Raw genomic sequence first — 19,096 nt, 5'->3', positions numbered from 1 at the left:
ATGTTATTTATTTTTAATTTATTTATTTTTAAATAGGAATAATTATAATTATTTTATTAAGAATTGATAATTTAAATATTATTATTTTATTTATAATTAATTATTAACATTTATTAAAAATTGAAATCAAGTGAGAGAAAGAGGAGAGAGAAAAAAATAATAATTTATATAAATAAAATTGTAATTTTTCAAACTTGTAAGGGATATTTTTATTTTTATCAATTTTTGAATTTATTTTTCAATTATGAAATAACTAATATCATGGGAAGGTGTTATTAGCTATTTTTTTATTTTAAAAGATTTTAAAGAATAGCAGTTGGTATGAAATGATTATTTCTTGTATCATTTTTCAATCAAATAAAAAAATCAAAATTCTTTAAAAATAAAAGGGGAATGGCTTAGTCATTCCCCCGATCAAACATGCTATAAGTGATAAACAAGTTTGAAGGCTTTGTCTCAGCAGTGATACATCACATGAGGTAGAATAAAAGGCTTTGGTGAATCCAAAGGACTGTAGAAAACTTTTCTGTATGTACCATTTCTTACAGTTCTTGCTGTTATTCGCTGTTCCATCTTCCATTCCAAATAAAACTGGCGCTGTTAGCTACAGCAAGCCTGATAAATCTCTCTACTCCTTTTTGTACTAGGCGGCCCTGCGGTCTCCTGCCTAGCTCGGCGCTGGAAACGTACTTTTGTCTTTCTGTTTTATTGCTTGAAAATTGTAAATAATAAGAGATGGATGTTACCTTTGCAGCTGAGCAATTAACCTTGTCACTCCTCAGGATTGCGTGTGCTGCAAGTAACTAAGAATCCCTTTCTGAGTTAGCTCTGAAGCATCCCTTTCTGAGTTAACTCTGAAGCAATGGTTAGTTAATTAGTATATGCTAATTAGTATATGCTCTTATCTTAATGTAAATTACAGTTACACGTCCATGACTGGCTTACTAACATTTATAAGTTTTTCTGATGACACTTACCAGCTACCATCAGGAAGGGATAGGTTGTTGGATTTGTCACATTCCATTTTTGAGACGAAAACCAATGTACACTGTTTTCTAAATTTGATTACAAAATTCTCATACACAATATCCCTTGGACTTAAACAATTAGTCCGAATCGGGGCCTGGAAGATTTTCTGCTTATTATAATGAAACCGTGCCCATGGCAGTGGCACAAAGTAGCGCACTTCAAAGACAAAAAATGCAGCAAAATTGGACTAACAAATCTGAACTCTGACCAAATATTGAAATCAAAACCCCCCCCAGTTATCACGCTTACCAACACCAATCACGGGGCGGGCACAGACACCTCTGTATAATAATAATCAAGTGGAGTTGTGAACTGGTTTTGATAAAAACATGCCAAGCAATTCCAAATGGTGGGTACCATGCCTTTCAGGAATTGATTTTTTGGTGGTGCAACTTCGTAGTTGGTGGGTTTTGACCTCCAGTTTTCTCCTCTCGTTTTCAGGTAAATGTTTACTGTTGCTCTTAACCTGCATAGCAAAAACCTCGATTTATCTTCTTATGAGCCATGGGGGATAGTCTTTAGATATTTGTATTGTTTTCCTTCTAAGTTGTTTCACTTTTAAGCCCTTTTATAGATCCCTCTATCAACTGATCTTGTTGTATAAAAGACCCATGGAATAGATTTTCTGTATTTTTTTTATTTCATTTCATTTGGGGTTCTCTTATGCAATCTGATTAATTGATGCAGTAGAGTATTTCTTTCTCTGTTGGAAAAAATTTTCCTCTCTTCCTTTGCCTCTGTCTTTGTCCATTAGTCTTGCTTAATCAGAATTTGGTATAGGGAAACCTTTCAATTAGTAGAGCAAGACCAATCTCCCAAAAAGCAGATGCTTTTTAATTAAAATTAGATCTTTTTTTTTTTCTTTTGCCTTCATGCTTGTGTGCTCGAGTATTTTCTGTCTGTCCAATGACTCTTGATACCTAGATGCTTTCTTGTTCTTAATATAGTATGTCTGCTTGTACTAATTAAAGCTGGAGTCGAGGATGAATAATTTTAGTAAAGTGAGATCAGTACGCCATACACTAAGCAATTTGTTTCGAAAAGGCGTATGTAAGGTCCTTTCAGTTGGTCCAATCCCCACTCACATAGCCTTCATCATGAATGGAAATCGAAGATATGATCAAAAGTTGAACCTGGCAAAGGGGACAGGGCACAGTATTGGCTTACTGGTTATGTTGACAATGCTCATGCACTGCTGCGACCTGGGTATAAGATACGTAACAGTTTATGCCTTCAGCATTGACAATTTCAAGCGAAAGCCTGAAGAAGTTGAGCGCGTCATGGACTTGCTTAAGTTTACTTTTGAGCTATTAAGTGAAAAGAACAGCATAGCAAACCTCTATAGTGTCAAATTCCATTTTTCGGGCAACCTAGACCTCTTAAATGAACCTGTCAAGAACGCAGCCAAGGAATTAATGGCAAATACGGCCAACAACTCTAAAGCTTTCTTCACATTTTGCATTGCTTACACTTCCACTGATGAAATGGTGAGTGCCATCCGAGAAGCTTGCGATGAAAGGCGGCGCGCAATGCAAGAACAGAAGAAAACGGGTGGGAATTATGGTTTAACAAAACCTGTAGAAGTTGTGGACATTGAGAAGCATATGTACATGGCAACCGCACCTTATCCTGATATAGTGGTGAGGACAGCAGGTGAGAATCGCCTAAGCAACTTTCTGCTGTGGCAAACGGCATGCAGCCAATTGTACTCTACCCCCACGCTGTGGCCAGAGGTGAACTTTTGGCATTTGGTTTTGGCAGTCTTGAATTTTCAGCGAAACCATTCTTACTTGGACAAGCAAAAGAAGCTACTATAAATCTTGTTATGAATGATTTAGATTGCTCTGACAGAGTGGTCCTTTCTCCATAAACCCTCCCTTTGGGCTATTAGCTGGAGAAAGAAAACCAAATTCCCTTACTCCATTGGAACTCACCAGTTTTATTATTTATGAAGTCCTAGCAACCTGCCTTATTTCAACTTTTTTTTTTATTGGATTTTCTTTCCCCATTTATGAGAGAAGAAAGAGCTAGCTACCTGTCAATATTGAATTGTCAACGCTATGTTGTGCCTATTAATCTTAACAATTCTTTGTCGTTTGAAACCTAATTAAGCTTTGAAAACATTGTTTCATATAATACATTTTATGTGCATATATATATATATATAAAACTTGTTTCTTTGTTTTTTGGGTACGAGAAAACTTGTTTCCCTATGCTACTGTAAAAAACCTTAAGGATCATTCGCAGTAAAAGAAAAAATTGCACAAGATCATGCTTGTTGCCCTTAGTTATCGACTTTAAATTGCTTTGACATAACGTTTTTTAAAAAACCGATTTGATATCAAATTACAAGTTCAATTATTATTGTTGTTATTGTGAGGCTGTACCACATGGACCTCCAACAAAAAGGTTAGGAAATTTGGGTAAAACCTAAGACCTAAAGGATTACTCCCTTCTGTCCTTCAATGAAATAATATTTTATTTTGAAAGTAGGAGATTTAATTAATTAGCTTTAAGTTGATGTATCTAGACATCTCCAAATTTAGGTACTTAGTTATGCATGTATAAATTACAAAATTGTTTTTGATTTTGACACTTGGTAATAAAAATATGTACATTTTAAAAAAAATAATTGTTTTGAGTAGAGGATGATTATTTTTTGATTTATTCCTTTAACTACTTTATTTGGTTGAAGGTTTTTTTAACAGAAGTTTTTTGTTGGATAAGTACTTTTGTTACTTCTCTGTTTGCTTACTGAAAAGTTGTTAAGAAGTAAAATAAAAAATTGTTTAATGTAATACCAATTATGTTATAATTAGTTCATTTGTAATTTTTCCAAAAATATTATTTTTATTTTCAAACTTACTTTTTGTTTGAAAAAAAAAAAGAACAAGCAATAAAACTAGAAAGATATAATACTTGAAAAAATACTTTATATTATTTAAAAAAATTTAAATAAGTTTTTATTCTTTCATTATATTTAATCAAATTCATATATTTTTATTTTGAGTCAAATAAATTCTTATAATTAATAGTTGATTAATGTCTTTAATCAAAATGTTACTAGTCATTTTATACTCATGCGGCGTTAACGTGAAAAGTGAAAAATATCATATAATCAAGTTATCATGCTACATCAACATGTCACGTTATCATTTATTATAATATGTTATTATGTCGCATTAACGTTATATGATAAAAATGACGAGTGATATTTTAATTAGTAATATTTAGTTGACTATTAATCTTAAAGACTTATTTCACTTAAAATAAAAATATAATAATTTGATTGAAATGTAACAAAAGAATAATAATTTATTTAAATTTTATTAAATAATTTAAAAAGTTTTTACATATTAAACCAAATTAAAATCCTAATGAAACCTAACAAATAATAGTGTGTTACATATATGACCGAAGTCAATATCAGTGGCTAAGTGGCGACCCCTTCATTACGTATCACGTTGGGCTAAGCCACAGCTCTTGTTCGGTTAGCATTAACAGATTTGGTTAGGTGGTCCATTTAATAGATGAACTTAATTAAATGAATTTTGGCAATATATACAGTAAAGGTTAATAATTTTCGTACCAACAAGATAATAATACGTTGACTACTGTTCGCTATATATTATCTATCTATACTTAATCAGAACTTATATTTGATAAATATGTATTTATATAAATAATCAAATATATAAGGTAAAAGAAGTTGAATTTCAAGCATAAGATCTCGACTCTCCATTAGAGTGTTAATATAATCTATGAATTTTAACCGGCTATGTCATCAAAGTTTTTTTTATAAACTTACTAGTAAATATAAATTTTATTGAAGTAATAAAATTAATAATTGTATTTATTAATAGAATATCGAATATAAATCTTACATATGGAATGATTTTTGTTGAGTCTACTCAACTTGGTCTTTTGACCCAATAATTAATTTTATGCAATTTGATGATAAAAAGCTGTTGAATAGGATAATAATAAGTTTATTGTAATTAGTTAAGTTTAATCCAAATGATAAGGTAAGATGCAATTTTAGATAAAAATCTCCTATTCGAATATTGGTGATGTTTTGTCTAATTTTTAAAAGATAATATGCTTATTAAAAAAATTAAATAATTGTTTTCATGGTTTCAGCCCTTTAAAGAAAAGGTGAGCCAATCCAATTTGTAGATCTATTGAAAGAAAATAATAATTAAAAAATAAAAACATAATACTCAAAATATTGTAAATATTTTTGTGAATATCTATTTATATTATGTATATCTAGATTTGGATATAAATTAGATTGGTTAAAGATTAAGATTTAATCCATCCATCTAATCCTTTATTAGTATTATCTTCATATTGTGAATTCTATCTAAATAAGAGGTTATTAGCTTATAAATAGGCTCTTTCACCTCATTGGTAAATATATATTTGAATAAGATCTGCTTACTCCTTCTAAATACTTTCTCTATAGTTGTTATTTCAAATTATATTTCACAATATGTTATAAGCACTATTCTTTAATCTCTCAAGTTTTGATATTATTTTGTTTTCATCATCTTTAAGCTTCAAAAGGATTTTAATTTCTAGTTTTAGCAAATTAGGTAAGTGTTGGTATTATTATTTTTTTTATCATCTTCAAACTTTAAAAAGATTTCAATAGTTGGTCTTTAATTTCTAGTTGTAGTAAATCAGGTTAGTGAATCAACCTTATGCTATCATGTATTATATATTATATTTTGTCCATTGATTGAAAAGTGAATTTGCTATTATATAGCTACTAATAAAAAATCAGGAAGCTGTCTATTCTTGAAGTGAATGCAACATCATTTAACAATTATGGTCATGGCCATGAAAGAGGTCACCATAAAATATACATTAATCACTATTCTAATTTTATGGATAATTTTACCCACTAGAAGTGTACCCACCAAAAGTAGATGGATAATTTTACTAACCAAAAGTGGATGGATACCTTTAGCTCACTAAAAGTGGATGAATACTTTTAACCCATCGAAATAAATGAATAATGAAAAGACAAAAATAGGCAAAATAAGACAAATATAGAAAATGTTTATAATTGATGTAACATGAAAGGCTATTGGTCACATACTTGTATGTCTTGAATTTTATTAAGCTAAAACATATTGTGATGATACCATGGCCAAGTTGATATGTTGCTAATTTTCTTGTCCACCTTGAAAAGGGAATTGATCATATGATTGGTAATGAAAAATTGTTGATTTTCTTGTCCATCCTAAAAAAAGAATTGACCATTTGATTGGTAATGAAAATATTTAAGAATGAAATTTTTTAATAGTTTGTTGGTATATTTTAGTATAACTCAATTATAAAGATATTTTTATATGTTCTCATTATATTTAAATAATATGTTCTTATTATGTTTTTTAATTATATATTTAATATTCTTTCATGTTAACTTGTAAGCTTCTTATTGTATATATCTTACTTTATTGAAAAAAAAAAGAATATTCATCTTGTTGGATCAAAAATCCATTGTGTGAATATATATCTAGCAGACATTGCTATAACGCACATTATATTTAAAAATAAGAAATATTTTTCCAACTTGACAACGGAAGAAACCAATGTCAATATAATATTTGATAGTACAAAATTAATTGAAGGCTCTAGAAGAGCTAATATTTTACTACCTCGAAGAATAAAGTTATAACAAAGAATGTATTATTTTCAACATCTCAAAAAAATTTATTAAGTTTTAAATATATTCATCTAAATAGATATCATATTGAGATAATGAAAGAAATAAACACTTAATACCTCTATATTACATCTATTATTTCGAGTAAGAAGTGTGTGTTGAAGAACAAAATTACCCATTTTGTTCTATGAATTGTACTATACAAACATTAGAATGATTGAAACTTATACTATAGTAAACCAGAAGTTTACTAATGATTTTAATGTTTGGCATGACCAGTTGGACCATCCCGGATTAATAATGATGTGAAAAATTATTGAAAATTAATGTGATCATCTATTGAAAAATCAAAAGATTTTTCAATCTAATGAATTCTCATGTGCTGCTTGCTCTGAAGGTAAATTAATTATAAGGCCATCACTAGTTAAAGTTGGGACTAAATCCTCTACATTTTTAAAATATATTCAGGATGATATATGTGGATTCATACATCCACCATGTGAATCACTTAAATATTTTATAATTTTAATAGATGCATCGACTAGATGGTCACATGTGTACTTATGATCAGCTTGCAATTTGGCATGTGCAATCATTTGTTTGTAAACACATTTTCCTAATTACGTAAGCAATACTATTTATCTTTACAATGTTGGTGAATTTACATATCAAGCTTTTAATGAATACTGTAAATTAATTGAAATAACTATTGAACAGTTTGTTGCTTATGTTCATATACAAAACGATTTAGCAGAATCATTTATTAAACACTTCCAACTAATTGTAAGGTCATTGTTTATGAAATCTAAACTCCCAATTTCTATTTAGGGTATGCCAATTTGGATGCAGTAGTATTTGTACACATCAGGCCAAATGAGTTATTATAAATTCTCCTTTATTCAATTGATTTTTGGTTAGGAACCAAATATTTTTTATCTAAGAATTGTTGGATGTGCGATATATGTTCCAATTAGTCCATCACAATGCACAAAGATAAGTCCTCAAAGGAGTTTAGGAATATATGTTGGATATGAATATCCATTTGTAATTAAATATTTACAATTATCAATAGGAGATTTATTCATAGCTAGGTTTGTTGATTGTTATTTTGATGAAATAATTTTTTCAACATTAAGGTGAGAAAATAAACAACTAAAAAAGGAAATTTCTTGAAATATATTATTATTATTATTATTTAATTTTGATTCTCACATAAATCAATATGAATTTGAAATTTAAAAAATAATTTTTTTGTAAAATATAACAAATCAGTTGCCAGATGTATTTACTGATTTAAAAAGAATAACTAAATCTTATATACCGGCTACAAATATTCCTTTTAGAATTAATGTCCTTGTAGGATAAGGCATGCCAAAAGTGTGGAGACCAATTGGTTCCAAAGTTAAAATCCTCAAAAAAGAAAAATAGCAAATAATCAAGATGGTGAAAAAGAAGAAGCAGAAACTCTAGAAGAGACCTCTAATACAATTGATAAAAATTGCAAAAAAAATTCAGGTATCTGAAATAATTGAAAATGAAGATATCTCAATCAATTATATCATGACGGGAAAAGATGAAACCAAAATGCAAGAAACGTCGATGATATTTTTGCATATAATGTAGCACTCAAAATTATGAAAGAAAATGAGGATCTTGAACTTATATATATGTTAAAAAATGTAGAATAGAAATAATTGGCCAATGTGGAAAAACGCAATCAAGGTGGAATTGGCATAAATGGGCATAAATGGGTATTTGTCCGATATAAATGATGTAAAACCAGTAAGATATAAATGGGTATTTGTGCGAAAATGAAATGAGAAAAATGAGATATAAAGCATGGCTTGTCACATAAGGTTTTACCCAAAGATCTTGTATTGATTATGAAGAGACATATTCTCTTGTGGTGGATGCAATTACAATTCTATATTAATTAGTCTGGCAATACATGAAAAGATTGAAATGCATATAATGAATATAGTTATAACCTATTTATATGGCTCACTTGATAACAATATTTATATAAAAATCCCGAAAGGGTTTAAGTTGCCTGAAGCACAAAAAATTTGAATTCTTGAAAAATTTATTCGATCAAATTAAATAAATATGTATATAGATTAAAGTAATCCGAACACATATGGTATAATCACCTTAGTGAATATTTGTTAAAAGAAGGGTATAAAAATGATCCTATATGCCTATGTGTTTTATAAAAAGATTTGGATTTGAATTTTTGATAATTGTTGTTTCTGTTAATGACTTAAATATTATTAGAACTTCTAAAGAGTTATCAAAAGTCGTGAATTACTTAAAGAAAAAATTTGAGATGAAAAACCTTGAAAAAACAAAGTTTTGTTGGAGTCTTCAGATTTAACACTTGGCAAATGAAATTTTTGTCCATTAATTAATTTTATAACAAAAGTGGTAAAACAATTTTATATGGACAAAGCATATCCATTGAGTTTACTAATGGTTGTAAGGTCACTAAATGTGAAAAAAGACTATTTCCAACTTCGTGAGGATGATGAAAAACTTCTTATACCTAAAGTATTATATCGTAATGTAATTGGAGCACTAATGTATCATATTAGCTGTACATGACTTCATATATCAATTGCTTTAGATTTTTTAGCAAGATAGAATTCTTCTTCAACTTAAAGACATTAGAATAGAATTAAGAATATACTTCAATATTTTCGAGAAACAATGGATATAGGCTTATATTGCTCAAATATATTAAAATAAGATTTAATTGGTTATGCAGATGCAAGATATTTATTTGATTCATACAAAGCTTGATCCTAGACATATTACTTATTTACATGTGGAGGTATGACTATTTCATAGTGTTTTGTAAAACAATCTATAGTTGCTACTTCTTGTAACCGTGTAAAAATTTTAACAATTCATGAAGCAAGTCATGAATGTGTCTGATTAAGATTTGTAACTTAACATATTCGAGACACGTAAGGCTTATCAACCAAAAAGGAAATGTTAATAACATTATATGAGGATAATATTACTTGTATAGCCCAGTTAAAAAAAAGATACATTAAAGGCGAGAAGATAATATATATTTCGTCAAAATTCTTCTTCACTCATAATCTTCAAGAAAAGGATGATATTAGTGTTCAACAAATTCGTTCAAGTGACAATCTAGCAGATTTGTTCACTAAAGTCATTCCTACTGTAACATTTAAAAAGTTAGTATAAGAGATCGGACTGTGCCATTTTAAAGATCTCAATAATGTAGTCATCAAGGGAATAAAATACACATTGTACTCTTTTTCTTCATTACAGATTTTCCCAATGGGTTTTTCTTGATAAGGTTTTCAATGAGGCAGTATTTCAAAAGAGAATTTTTGAAAAGACTTATGTACTCTTTTTCCTTCACTCAAATTTTTTTCTCATGAGGTTTTTTTTTTTGTAAAGTTTTAACGAAACATATTCTTAACACAATAGACATTCAAAGAAGAGTTGATGAATATTTTTGTGAATATCCATTTATATTATATATATATAGATTTGGAAGTAAATTAGATTGAATGAAGAGTAGGATTTATTCATTTATCTAATCCTTTAGTATTAACTTCATCTTGTAAATTCTATCTAGATAAGAGTTATTAGCCTATAAATAAGACCCTATACTTCATTTATAAATATACATTTGAATAAGATCTTCTTACTCACTTTAAATATTTTCTCTACCTCTAAATACTTTTTCTATATTTGTTATTTTAAGTTATATTTCATAACACGAAAAAGTTTTTAAATTATTTAACAAAATTCAAATAAGTTTTTATTATTTTGTTACGTTCAATCAAGCCCTTATACTTTTATTTTAAGTCAAGTAAGCCCTTATAATTAATAATGAGCTAATTATCATTACTCAAAATGTTACTTGTTATTTATATTCACATAGCACTAATATGACGTTTATGTGGATGGTGAAAAATATCACATGATCATATTATTATGTTAAATTAACATATTACGTCATCATTAATTATGATATATCAACATGTCATATTATTATCAATTATAATATGTTAGCATATTATGTTAATATCATATGATATAAGATGAAAAATAGTATTTTGACGAAGTTAATAATTAGTCATAAAAGCTTAATTGAAAGTAATAAATATTTAAATGTTTTTAAATAATTAAAAACTTTTTTAAATATTATGTAAAAAATAAATGGTTTTTGACCATAGCAATTAGAACTCGAGTGGTTACATATTTACTTTCAGTTACAACTTGTATAAAAGTATTGTCATTTTCACACCAGTTAGTTCGTCTCGTTTGCTTTATTAACTCTGGGGCTTCGTCTCCAGTGCGCTAAGTATAGACTGTACAGTCAGGCCGCTCAATTGCTGGATAAAAGGCGCATTTCCCTTTGTTTAAAGAAAACCCACACGTGATTTTTACAACCCTATTAGACGGAAGGTGCATCTATGACGAAAGGGACCATATTCAATCAATTAAGCAGTGATTGCGCAGTTAAACTGAAAAAAAGAAAATCACGTAAGAAACATGATCTGCCTTGTAGATAAATACAGTGTCATTTCAGACTTCTTGGCAAAGCATTGTTTTCTCCCCTTTGCCGATTGATCCTTTAATTTTCTTTGTCTAGTTTTGTTGCTTTTGCAGCTGGATTAACTCTCAGTCTCTAACAGTTTCCGACTCGTTAACTTATCCCGTGTTCATTGAGAGCAGTTGATCATTCAGGTAATTAGTTGCTGGTGGTATTCCTAGAGAGAATTATGCAATTACAAAGATCAAGTGCTTGTTAATTAAGGGTGAGATTGACTTTCAAAAAGGTCTATTCCTGGAAATTATTTAGCATTCAGCATGAGATTGCATTTCAAGTTCTGTATGCTTAGTCAAAAGTTAGTTTTTGTCTCAGTGTACAACAATTTGGACTAAGCTGATTTTTGCATTACAGGTGATGGTTTTGGTTTTGCCTTGCATAAATTAAACTATCAGTATGCAGAAAGGTGGAGTTGGTGAGAAAATGCTAAATTTCCTTTCCAAAGTGGTCCGGTTCTTGAGAAAATGCATATTTTCTGTTCTATCTGTTGGTCCTGTCCCTGCCCACGTTGCCTTCAGTATGGATGGAAATCGAAGATATGCAAGGCAGCATAACCTGAAAGAGGGGCTGGCCATGATGCCGGGTTTCGGCTCTCATGTCGATGGTTACATACGGCTGTGAACTGGGTATAAAATATTTCACAGTCTACGCCTTCAGCATCGAAAATTTCAAGCGTAGGCCTGAAGAAGTTGAATACATTATGAATTTAATGCTGGAGAAGATTGAACTAATGCGTCGAAAAGACAGCATAGTGAACCGCTATGGAGTCAGAATTCATTTCTCAGGGAACCTGCAACTCTTAAGAGAACCTATCAGGGATGCAGCAAAGAAATTAATGGCGGTTACTGCCAATAATTCTAATGCTTTGCTTACGCTTTGTGTTGCCTACACTTCCACCAATGAGATCATTCAAGCTATTCAGAAATCCTGTGAAGAAAAGTGGGTTGAAAATCAAGAACCCAGACGTGCAGGCTGTGGTCCAATTAATTTGGTGGAAATTGAGAAGCAAATGGATATGGGTATCGCACCTGACCCTGACATTGTAGTCCGGACGTCCGGTGAAAATCGTCTAAGCAATTTTCTGCTATGGCAGAGTGCACGAAGCTATTTGTTCTCCACCTTGGCGCTTTGGCCTGATATTAGTTTCTGGCATTTGGTTTGGGTAGTCCTGAACTTCCAGAGAAACCAATCTCGTGTGGAGAAGAAAAATAAGCAACTATAAAGCTTGTACCACCTTTACAATTGCTATATTTCATGATTATATTGACACCTAAATGGAAGTTTGCTTAAATAATTAATTTTTTTGAGTAGAAGATAATTATTTTTCTATTCATTCTTTTAATAACTCTTTGGTTGAAGGTTTATTTTTTGTCAAAATACCCACCAAGTTCTTGTATCTATGCATTTTGTTCAATTTAATCTCTATATTCAAAATCGAAGCAATATAATCCTTTAATTTTGAGAATTGCTTCAATTTAGTCTCTTCTTTTAATGACATCCAATTTTGTTGTTAAAAGAGATGATGTTAGCCCTGACGTGGTATATCTTGATGACGTCGCACTCACATGATGACGTGGTAGTGTCATGTGGCATTGACATATTGACGTGTCAGTGTCAAGTGGCAGATTAAAAAACTTTTCAAAAAAAATTTGTGCCACGTCTCAAAGACGAAATTGAACAAAAATATATATAATATTGACATTGATAAAGAGCAATGTTCAACATCAAATTCTAATTAATTTCAAATTAATAAAAACTTTTATTACCTAAACCCTCACAATACCTCTTGAACGGATACATCCATTGATAATAGACCAATCCTCCAACCTTAGTTTCGTATGGCAAGTGGATCGGCAAATGCTCCATGGAGTCAAAAAAATAATGGGGAAAAATATTTTCTAATTTGCAAATTGTTTCTATGATTTTTCTTTCCCATCCATTGAGATGCTCAACATGCAATTCGATTGCACATAAATCACGAAAGAAATATGAGATCTCAACAATTGCACTCCAAATAGCGTAAGGAACCATATCAGTAGAGGCAATTGGGAGCAAACACTATAGGATAACGTGTCAATCAGGACTTTTCATTCCATAAATTTTGCATTCCTGCTCTTTCACACATTGTGCTATGTTAGAAGTGAAACCATAAGGTAATCGCAACTGTTTCACCCAAGCACACACAACTTTCTATTGCTCCTTAGTCAAAGTGTATGATGCTTTCGGTTTAAAAAGTTTACCATTATTTGCAATTAAGAGCAATTCGGGTGATTGCAACATACCTCCAAATGACAATGAGCTTTGATATTGTTTTTCGTTTTACCCGGAACATCCATTATTGTGTTGAATATATTGTCAAATACATTATGCTCAATATACATCACATCCAAATTGTGAAGAATGAGATTCGTCTCCTAATATGGTAACTCCCAAAAAAATGCTTTTCTTAACCAATTATGGCTTTGATCAAAACTTGGGAGCTTTTGATCTCCAACCTTTGTCCTACACATGAAATTTGGAATTGACTCCAACTGTTCCAAGGTCTCAACACTAGATAATCGATGAATTGGAAGATCTCGTTCAACACATTTCTTAAATTTATCTCTTTGGCGATGAACAGTATGATCTATCGGCAAGAATTGTCAATGACAATAAAAAAATCAATGCTTCATCTCGTACTCTAGGAAAAAACTCTTTGCATGTTCCATGCAATACGAACATGATAAACATTCATGAGTGCTCTACTCGAATAACATACCATATACAAGAAAGTCATTAATGGTCCATAGAAGTGTTGCATGTAGAATAAAATTTGTGAAAAGTCCTTGGTTGACTAAATGCAAATGAAATAAATTCATTAACATCATTGACAAATTCTGTGGAAAGAAATCCACTCGAATCTACTCAAGAATACATCTAACTTCAATCTCGTTTCATTTTGAGAAAAAAAATATTATAACAGACATATGATGCCATTCGTTATCAACTGTTAACACAAACATTAATCGAACACAAAATCCAATTAAATACTATTCGTAATTATTAGCTTAATTACAAAAATAATTACCCTAAAGTAAATTTTATATAATATTACTAATATAATTAATTTCTTAAATAGTTATAAAACATTACAATCCATCAACAAATTATTAATTTAAATATTTTTAAAATTCAATAATATTTCTAATTTTTAATTTGTTAATTACTAAACAATTTTATTCATTTTGTTAGTTAAATTATTTAATTATTTCCCTAAAAACCTTAACAAATTTAAATAATTTTTAATTATCTTCAATTAACTAATTTAATTATTTGACTATTGACTAATACTTATAATTAATACATTACATTACTTACATTACATTACTTAATTAACTTAATCATGTAACTACGTTATTGACACCTTGATTAGTAAAAATTATTTCCATCTTGCTTAATTAATCACTAGATTTAATTACACCCTAATTATTAGGAAACAACTAAAGCCTAAAACGGCATTTTTTCAATTGAATTTTCTTTGCAAGCAACTATATAATAAACACCTAGACTCTAACAAATCAATAGCAAAATGCCAATAAAAACAAATTATCAAGCCCCAAAACAATTACAAACCTCAAATAACAAATAAACACATTTTTTTCATTTCATTACAAACCAAATAATCCAATTGAATAACATAATAATATGGTAGAAATTGGCAAAATTAGACCTTAAATCCACAACAATCAAAACCTTAAATATTCAAACAACAAAATCCTCACGTATTCAATCAATCAAAACCATAAATTAATGAGGGATTGTAAGTAGACCTGTCAATATGGGCTGGCCCGGCCCAGGCCCTTGTGGGCTAAAAAAATAGGTCGAGCCTGGCCAACTCATATTTTAAATGGGTTGCCAAATCCCTAACCCAGCCTACCCATTGCTAGCCCATGGGTCGGGCTAGGCCAGTCCATATTTTTCAAAATTTTTTTACTTTTTATTAATAAAATTATGCAATGATTTAATACATAAATTAAATAATAAAAACATGTTAAAAACTAATAATTTACACCAAACATAAATAAGTAAATACACTACATCAAATATAAATAAAATTTCAATGTTTAACACAATTACATAAACTACAATTCCATTAACATAACTACATAACTACATAATCAAATATTTATAAAGTTCAAAACTAATTTATGTTCTTCTCAATCTTCATCCTCAATCAAAACATTTGAATCTTGTTTGGACAACAATGATGTCTCCAACTTTGAATCATTATCATCTAATGTTCATTATCATAAAAAAAAAAGATATAGTGAGTTTCAATTTTAACTAAAATTATTAATTTAATAAGTAAATATTAAAGACATTGAAATATATAAAATAAACAATACTATCGGCAGCTAAAGAAAAGCCATGCAACCAATTTTTCGTGCAAACAAGCATTTGAACATTTTCATGGTGGAGGAAACTTCTAAATTTGGTGAGAACATGATCACCAATACTAAAAGTAGACTCTGAGGCTACCGTAGTAATCGGAATGCTCAATACATCTCGTGCCATAATAGAAAGATCAGGAAAGCGCGTAGCATTATCTTTCCAATAATTAAGCACATCCAAATCTTCGAACACTTCATAATCAAGCTTTGCCTCATCTAAATAAACATCCAACTCGTACTTTCCAGCAATAGAAATTGTTTCATTTTGAAACATTTTGAACTCCTACAATTTTTAAAAACATAGACAAAAAAAAAATAATTATCATAATATAAATAAAGTAACATAAATTCTCATGTAATAAGATAAAAGAAAGACACAAAACTTACACTAAAGATCTTTGATCTCTTCGGTTTAGTTCCCCCTCTAGCTTGCTTAGGCAAATTACTCGTTGAGCGAGAAGATGTACTTGATGCACAAGTGTTGCTTGCATATTGTTCAAAGAGCTCGTACAACTTTGTCTTCACATTTTTTAACTTTTCATGACAGGTAGAAACATCAATCTTAGAATAGCAAAATCTTAAGAAATTAAGCTTCATCCTTGGGTCAAGAATAGCTCCAAATGCAAGCACTACACTATAATCTTTCCAATACTTATCAAATTTCATTTTCATCCTTTGAGACATATTCTTGATAACCTTATCTTCATTATGCAAATTTTCATTTAAAATCGATTCAATTTTTCAAACTTGCATGAAATACAAATTGGAAGTTGGATAAGATGAACCGGATATCAAATTTGTGGTCTTATAAAAAGGCTCCAAGAATTCACAAATTATCATTGCTCTCCCCTGTTCCTCATCAGATGAATTATATTTATAAGTTCTATCAACAAATTGAAGGCTAGTAAAAGCCTTTTGATATTTGATTGCACTTTCAAGCATCATATAGGTTGAATTCCATCTAGTTGACACATCTAAATGCAACCCAACACTTGCATCAATACTAACATGTTGAACATATTCTTGAAATTTTTTCATCCCCTCATCCGATGCCTTTACATATTTCACACTCTCCCTAATTTTAAACAATGCTTCATTGATTGCTTTCAAGCCCTCTTGAACAATCAAATTTAATATATGAGCACAACAACGTACATGAAAAAATTCACCATCACAAATCAAGCTACTTTGCAAATGAAGATGGTCTTTCAAGATACCTTGCATGTTATCATTAGCATAAGCATTATCTAAAGTAAGAGAGAAAACTTTTCTATCTATTCCCCATTCTTTCAAACAATCAAATACAGTAGCAGCTAATTCAACTCCAGTATGTGGAGGAGGCATACGACAAAAATTGAGTAACTTGCTACATAACTTCCAATTTTCATTGACAAAGTAAGCAGTCAAACAAATATAGCCCTCAGAAGTAGATGCTGTCCATATATCAGAAGTCAAACAAATTCTATTAGGTACCTTAGCCATAGCTTGTTTAAGTTTCTCTTTCTCTTTTAAATGAATTCTCTGGACATCAGATACAACAGTGTTTCTAGAAGGCATCACCACATATGGATTTACATACTTAGCCCAAGCTCTAATCTTATCAAATTCAACAAAAGTATAAAGCAAGTCATGCTCAATTATGGCTTCAGCAAGCATGTCACGCGAAATCCTAAGATTAAACTTTCTAGCCTTTACTTTCCCTTCATAAACCATTAGCATTTTATGTGGATTAAAATAGGAAATGAATATACAAGTGTCAATGTGACGACGCAAATGTGAAGTACCATAATTAGAGCCACCAAGTTTAAGGCCAACCTTATACTTCCCCTTACAACCGTTACAAATTGCCCTTTCTACTCCATCTTGCTTTTTGCCTATTTTAGTGAAATAATTCCAAACATTTAAAGTTTCTTTTTTGGCCCTTTTATTCAATTGTTTAGATTCAGATATATGAGATTGAGAGGGAATTTCATCCTCATTCAAAATGTTCACGTCATCATCCACATTTATACAGTTTTCAACTGATTGATTCATCATCGTTACCTTCAAATAACATAAACATGAATAAAAAATATTAAAAATTTATAAAAACTGATTGATCCAATTCAAGAGTTGGATTGTAGGCAAGGGTGAATTCATTTTCTAACATTTCACAAATTCACAATTCATAGTGAAATTTACTGCTTACTACAAGTATTAAATAACTAGTTTTATATCCACCAGTAATCTCAAATCTACCTCAACCTGCCCAACTGTTTTTTTTTTTCTGTTAGTGAATGCATAAGGGGTTAGGGTTGTTTTGTGGTGAACAAGCATAAAAATGAACGTCTACCCTTAAAAATGCACAAACTAAAAGCAAACATACTGTTACATACACAAAGAATTAGCAAACAAAGCAGTTCAAAGTTAGTATTTAATTATCTGACAACACAATGACAAACCATTCTCACAATCCCTTAAACTAGATTTGGTTACTTAAAGAACCAATTAATATAGTGTCGTTTCCCAAACTAAAGACTGTTCTTCCAAACTCTCAGCATTAGCAACATTATTGCAATGCATGCTCAAAAAGGAAAAATTCCAATGCTGAAAATAACTATTATCCCATAACAAATATAACCGTAATCATGTCGGGAAGTGAGGAGTGAGGACTTATAGAGATAGCAGAAGTCGAGAAGCTTTATAGTCGGGAACGGGAAGCAAAATGAGAAAGGACTTAGGCGGGGGATTTGGGGATCTAGTGGTTAGGCCTTAGGCGATTGCTGATTGCCGATTTAGGGAATTTTTGTCCAGAAGTCGGGCAGTGGTGCAGAACAAATGTCTCGGGCAGTCGGGCGATGGGGGATTTGGGGATTTGCAGATTTAGGGTAACTGGGTTAGCAGCCGGTTAGGGAGTTAGCCAATTAGGGACTTGGGCGGTTGGGCCTCTTGGTCTTGTGTCTTACTCTTGGGTAATTGGGCCTCTTGGGACTTGGGTCTTACTAGGCTTAGTTGGTTAATTAGTAATTACCTATAATTAATTTTTTTGGCTCGTCGGACTGGCCTGTCCTAACCCGAGTCAACTCCCTAATCAAACGGGCTAGCACATTTAAGCCCGGTTATAATATGAGCCTAAAATATTCAAACCCAACTTACCCCATATTTAATAAAAAAAAAAGAGCCAGCCCTATGGGCCAGGCCCATATTGACGGGTCTAATTGTAAGTATACAAAAAGGAGAAGATTTTCTTGGCTAAGGCAAGGGCAGTGGCACCGGCAGCTCAACGATGGTCGGCTGATTGGAAAAGAATGATGGGATAAGGCTTCGGGTTCATAGGCTTCGGGTTCATCTACAGTTGGCATGGGTTGGTTGTTGGCAGATAGGAAGAGG

At 30.7% G+C, this 19,096-nt stretch overlaps 1 protein-coding gene and 1 pseudogene across 1 annotated transcript; both read left to right on the top strand.

Moving 5' to 3' along the window:
- Positions 1,999–2,861, top strand: LOC18608355 (dehydrodolichyl diphosphate synthase 6). Its single transcript, XM_007042994.2, has one exon. It carries the CDS (start codon positions 2,013–2,015, stop codon positions 2,844–2,846), a length of 834 nt encoding a protein of 277 aa, XP_007043056.2. The 5' UTR covers positions 1,999–2,012; the 3' UTR covers positions 2,847–2,861.
- On the top strand, positions 11,456–12,595 carry LOC18608353 (annotated as a pseudogene).

Source organism: Theobroma cacao, chromosome 2 (genome assembly GCF_000208745.1).
Source record: "Theobroma cacao cultivar B97-61/B2 chromosome 2, Criollo_cocoa_genome_V2, whole genome shotgun sequence".
Classification (NCBI taxonomy): domain Eukaryota; kingdom Viridiplantae; phylum Streptophyta; class Magnoliopsida; order Malvales; family Malvaceae; genus Theobroma; species Theobroma cacao.
Note: the sequence above shows the minus strand (reverse complement) of the source record. Positions and strands in the feature narration are given on the sequence as shown.